At 34.4% G+C, this 6,349-nt stretch overlaps 1 protein-coding gene across 1 annotated transcript in view; it reads left to right on the top strand.

Moving 5' to 3' along the window:
- Positions 1 to 6,349, top strand: part of DMXL1 (Dmx like 1) — a gene marked incomplete at its 5' end in the record, with an annotated part of 122,867 nt that overhangs the window by 14,592 nt on the left and 101,926 nt on the right. Inside the window, 3 exon segments of the mRNA XM_019628410.1 lie at positions 996 to 1,111; positions 1,397 to 1,615; positions 4,001 to 5,686. Coding sequence (XP_019483955.1) covers positions 996 to 1,111; positions 1,397 to 1,615; positions 4,001 to 5,686 — 2,021 coding nt within the window.

The following is a 6,349-nucleotide window of genomic DNA, read 5'->3' on the forward strand; positions in this document are numbered from 1 at the left end:
GTTTTATAGATGTTTTCATTATTGGGGCATTCTTTCTTGTTAGTAAAATTATCAGAAATAGATTGATCGTTCTTTTTTCTTTTGTTACAATCCCTTATCCTTTCCTTTCTCTTAAATCTTGTAATTTAAATGCGTTATTGACCCAGAACACATTATCTTTCTTTCTAGTGTTCCTTTGAAAACTTTTTTCCTCTGCAAATGTAAAAGGACAAAATGATCTCACTCTAATAAAAGTTGCTCTCTGTTTTCAATATGTTCTGATTTTTTAATATGTTCTGTGATTTATAATTTCTATAATGTAATTTTCCTTTACATAATTTTATACATAATGAAGAATAGCTTATAATTGATAAAAACTGGGATTAAAATCTAGCATAAAAAAAATTTTTTAGGCAATAATAAATCACTGATTTTATAATATATTTTAGATAGATGCATTTTTTTAAAGTTTATTTTGAGAAACTTAAGTGCTGCTTAAATTATGCAGTTTTGACTAAGAAAAGTTTCCTCAATAATATGTTGTATAATGAATGAATACTTACATTTGGGTCCTTAGATGATTATTAATCATTAGTAGGTCATTTCATTATAGGACTTATTTACTTTGAAATATGTTTGGCAACACAATATTCATTGTGATATGATAGATTGACTTAAAGTATCTATCACATAGTTCCTATCTGTTCAGAAATTTTCTACTTAATATGGTTTAACCTATGTGAACATTGTATTAGTGATGACTGTAGTGTAGTACATTTTTTTAGGCCTGTGAATTTAAAAGTGAAATTTAAGCATAGCATTCTTGTTAAAATTGTAAGTTAATACAAATTCATATGGTAAGGAAGTTGATTACATTCTATAATTTCAGTTTGTATTTGGAACTATAGATAAGAGTTTGATTTTTTTTAATTCAGTTATTTTAACTTGGTATCTTTAATAAGTTGTCTCATTTATCCATGTTGATAGTGAAAAATATCATTAATACCAACAGGCAGCTCACCTAATGGATTTTCTGAAAAATTCTACCTCATTGTAATAGAGTGTACACAAGACAACCGTTCATTGTTACACATGTGGAATTTACATTTAAAGTCCATTCCTGTCTCATTGGGTGAGTCCCTTTTTTTTTTCTAACTTCAGGTTTAAATTAACAAATTATACATGATTAGACAGTTCAATGCATAATTTTAAAGCTATTTTTATTAAGTGATCATAATGTAGTTTATTCAGTTAATTAAAAAAGCAAAATAATCTGAGTTTCTTGTTATAAGGAATCATATTAACATGTTTACTTTTTATCTTTTATAAGGTAATTTTGGATTATGAAAAGTAGCAATTGTCATGTTTATAGGGCTTCCCCCTATTCTTTCTGGTTTTTGGTTCTTATGTTTTATAGATGAAAAAGTAGATACAAAAATATCTGAAGCAGTTTGGCAGCCAGAAGAACATTCTTCTTCTCCAGAGAAGATCTTGTCTCCTTTTTCACAGAAGTATCAGGCTTGCAGAGCAAATCTCCAGAGCACCAGCAAGTTGACTCTATCTTCAGAAATGGTTTATAGCCAAGAGTTACATTTGCCCGAAGGAGTTGAGATAATAAGTGTTAAGCCATCAGCAGGTTTGTAAACTAATCAAACTTTGTAATCCATGAGTGTTCACTTAGGTATTTAAAAATAGGTGCAACTACTTCTTTTTAAATCCACACAGAAGCAGAAATGGAAAAAATGCTTTTAAGTACCATAAACTGAAAACTTACACAGTTTCCAGATTACTCTGTCATTTGTCAGCCAGTTATAGTCGTAAATATTATTTCTGAAACAAATTTTTGTTATCCTTTTGTGAAGACAAAGTGAGAGTTTCTAGGACAGAGATAGTAACGTGGTTGCACCTTATTTGCCAACTTTGATAATATTGGTAGTGCTGCCAGGAGCATGTGCTGCAAAGGATTCTGAGTTGTGGTCCCTAATATATATATATATATATATATTTATCATCTTGATCTTAGGGCATTGGTTCTCAAAATGTGGTCCCAGCATCAGCATTACCTGGAAATTGGTTGTAAATAAAAATTCTTGGGCTACGCCCTGGACTTACCAAATCACAAAGTCTGGGGTCTATTTTAACAAGCCTTCTTGCTGATTCTAACGCACAGAAAAGATAAAGAACCACTGTTCTAGGTTATCAAGAAAGCCGAGACAAAATCCATCTTATTATCACTTAGTTCTTTTTTGTTTTCATAGTCAAAGTGTGGGTTTTGGTTTTTTCTACTTTCATTTTTGTAACAGTTTACTTTGAATGCTTTTCAGTTTGCCATGTTATCTCAGGTTATTCTTTTCTAAGTGGTGAAGTTAGCAGGTGTGAGTGTATTAACAGTGTTCTGATAACATTTGTATTCTGCTTGTTTATTTTAATAAAAGAGGCATCAGTGAAAGGAAAGTTAAAGTTTCAAAAAGAATGACTTTTGCATTGACAAACTTTTTACAAGCTGTTGTCTTTAGCCAGAACAGTATGATCTTCACTACTGAATTTCAATTAAAATAATATGGCAAATGTAAGAGAAACTGAAGATATTTCTCAAAACAATCCTCTTATTTATACTTTGGCCCAAGTTGAGTTTGGAAGCAGAAAACAAGTTCTAGGGAAAAAGAAATTTGTTTTGTTTGGCAAAACAGTAGTATATGGTACAATAGTCCCCCTTTATCCTCGGAGGATAAGTTCCAAGTCCCCCAGTGGATGCTTGAAACCGAGGATAGTACCAAACCCTATATATACTATGTTTTTTTCCTATAAGTAAACACTTTTTCATTTAAAAGAAGCACTTCATGGCACTTCTTTAGCATATTTGAATTGCCAGCGTCACTGCCCCAGCTCAGAAAAACCAATGGACAGTGCTAATTGGGCCCTTTTGCAGTACTGCTGTAGTCCTTAAGGACTAAAAAACCCTATTGCAGATATGTTGAAATATGCTTTTAAAATATGATCAATGTTCTATATAACACTTTTTATAATTAGTAGTTTATGTTGGATAGCTTAGGACAGAGGTTGGCAAACTGTGGGCACCTACCTGTTTAAATAAGTTTGAATGGGGGCCGGCCGAGTGGCTCAGGTGATGAAGAGCTCGCTCAAGAGTGCAAGCTCTGAGCAACAGGGTCGCTGGTTCGATTCCCGGCCTGAGCTGAGCTGCTGCTGAGCTGCCAACAGGTGGCAGGATGGCTCAGCTAAAATAAATAAATAAATAAATAAGTTTGAATGGAACATAGCCACATCTATTTGTTTACTGTTGTGCATGGCTACTTTTGCTCTACAGTGGCAGAGTTGAGTAGTTGCAAAGGAGACCCTATAGCTAGCAAAGCCTAAAATAGTTATTACTATCTGGCTCTTAAAAACAAATTTGATGGCTCCTGGTTTAAGGAAATTAAGAGTGTATAATTACATTAAGCCCAAGAAAGCATTATGCCCACTAGTTCAGCATCAGTTATATCAAATACTCCTCAATCATTGAGGACCCATTAAGTACTTAGGTAAGCATGGCCCATTCACAAAGTTGTATTGAAAAATATAAAAGAGAAGGAACCGTGAATGTTGACAGATTTTTAAAATGTATGTAATCTTTAAAATGAGACTTACAATAATACATAAAATGAGCAGAGTTGTGAAAAGAATTTTGGGATGAGAACCAGGACTAGAATTCAGCTTTTCTAATTCTGTCTTAGGCTAGCTGTTTGATTTAGGCGTAAGATGCTTAACACATTTACCTATAAAATGCAACAATTGAAGTAAATTATCTCAGAATTCTCTTTCAGCTCTAGGTTTTGGTAATATTGTCCTTTTTATATACTTTTGTGATGTCATTAAAAGCTTATTGATCTTGTTGATCGTTAAACTAAATATAGTCTGTTAATGTTGTTAGCAGTAGTTCATACTGAAAAGTAAAACTTAGTACTTGAAAATAGAAATATTTAACCAAATTTGACATTTTGTTAATGGATTACTTTTATTTTAGGTCATCTGAGTTCTTCTTCCATATACCCCATATACAGTGCTCCCTATTTATTGGCAACTTCATGCTCAGATGAGAAAGTAAGATTCTGGAGATGCAGAGTAACAGATGGAGAATCTAACACATCCAAGGATGGAAAAATGGATCTTGTATACATTTGGGAAGAATGGCCATTGCTTATTGAAGATGGACTTCAGAGCAATAGTAGTATAACTGTACCTGGTAGGCCTGTAGAAGTTAGCTGTGCACACACAAATCGTTTAGCAGTAGCGTATAAGCGGCCCGCATCTAATAGTAGATCTTCTCAGGACTTTGTGATGCATGTAAGTATTTTTGAATGTGAGTCTACAGGAGGTTCATGTTGGGTCCTTGAACAGACAATTCATTTAGATGAGTTAAGTACAGTGTTGGATTCTGGCATTAGTATTGATAGCAATTTAGTGGCCTATAATAAACAAGAGGTCTATTTATCCAGTAAAGATAATATAACATCAAACATAAAGCATTTAGTTCACTTAGACTGGATGTCTAGGGAAGATGGTTCTCATATCTTGACTGTAGGAATTGGATCAAAACTTTTTATGTATGGACCCCTGGCTGGCAAGGTGCAAGAACAGACTGGTAAGGAAAGCCTGGCATTTCCTCTCTGGGAGAGTACTAAAGTTGTGCCTCTTTCTAAATTTGTACTGTTACGAAGTGTGGATTTGGTTTCTTCTGTAGAAGGCTTTCCACCTTTTCCTGTTTCTTTATCATGGGTCCGGGATGGCATCCTGGTGGTAGGAATGGATTGTGAAATGCACGTGTATTCCCAGTGGCAGCCATCTTCTAAACAAGAACCTGTTGTAACAGATTCATACAGTGGGAGCACTCCATCTATAATAAGTTTAGTAAAACAGAGTAACTCATCAAGTTCTGGATTACACCCTCCAAAGAGAACTCTGACTCGATCCATGACCAGCCTTGCACAGAAAATCTGTGGAAAGAAAACTGCTTTTGATCCGACTGTACATATGGAGGATTCAGGTCTTTTTGAAGCAGCTCATGTTCTTTCCCCAACTTTACCTCAGTACCACCCCTTGCAGCTTTTGGAACTCATGGATCTTGGCAAAGTTCGAAGAGCAAAGGCCATCTTGTCACATCTTGTCAAGTGCATTGCTGGAGAAGTTGTAGCTCTGAATGAAGCTGAACCCAATCATGAGCGTCGCCTTAGGTCTCTCACTATCAGTGCCAGTGGAAGCACCACCAGAGACCCCCAGGCGTTCAACAAGAGTGAAAACACAGATTATACAGAAATAGATTCTGTCCCTCCGCTTCCTTTATATGCCTTACTTGCAGCGGATGATGATAGCTATTACTCATCTTTAGAGAAATCTAGTAATCAGAGTACCTTAAATAACTCAAACCAGTTGTCAAAAGAAAGTTATGATGAGCTTTTTCAGAGTTCAAGTTTAATGACTGATAGTCATGTGTTAGAGACAGATGAAGAAAATACAAAGCCCAGGGTTATTGACCTTTCACAATACAGTCCAACTTACTTTGGTCCTGAGCATGCACAGGTTCTTTCTGGCCACTTACTTCATTCCAGTTTACCAGGACTCAGCAGGATGGAGCAGATGTCTTTGATGGCCTTAGCAGATACAATCGCAACTACCAGCACTGATATTGGAGAAAGCAGAGACAGAAGCCAAGGTAAAACTAAATTGGGTACAGGAGTGGCAGACAAACTGATGATATTTTTACTTATTTTCACAGAAAACCTAAAATAATTTTTATAAAAATGATGCTCATGAATCATTTTAATCATCATTGCTGACTTCATAGTAGTTTTAACTTGAATATATACTGTTTATCCCATAAATTGTACTACTTTGTCAAATTGTATAAAGATTCATTGTCAGCCATTTTAAATTTTTACCTAATTGCTTGATAATGTGAGATCCAAGTGTATCCTAAGAGTTTAGCAAAAGTTAACTTTCTTATTAAATAATTACTTTAGATGCCTGAAAATGCACCTTTTGCTTTATTTTTTCTCATGTTGTAATAAGTTACTATTTGGTTTTTAAAATATTGAGGTTTCTTTTAAAAAAAATAGCATTAATGTATACTCCCACCTAGAATAACAAAAATAAGCATAATAAAATTAGGTCTGTTCCTCACCCAGAGAGCTTTTTTTTTCTTCTTAATCTCCTGAGTTATGAACAAATTTGAGTGTAGAATTCTCGTCAAATCTCAGATAAGATCTGAAATTAATGAGTCCAGTCTTGTGTACCAAATATATTGGGTTGTCAGAAAAGTCATGATGCATGTTTGCGACAGATGGCAGTAGTTCATTTTTGGAAGTACTAGAGTCAT

This window comes from Hipposideros armiger, unplaced genomic scaffold, assembly GCF_001890085.2.
Source record: "Hipposideros armiger isolate ML-2016 unplaced genomic scaffold, ASM189008v1 scaffold_787, whole genome shotgun sequence".
NCBI lineage: Eukaryota > Metazoa > Chordata > Mammalia > Chiroptera > Hipposideridae > Hipposideros > Hipposideros armiger.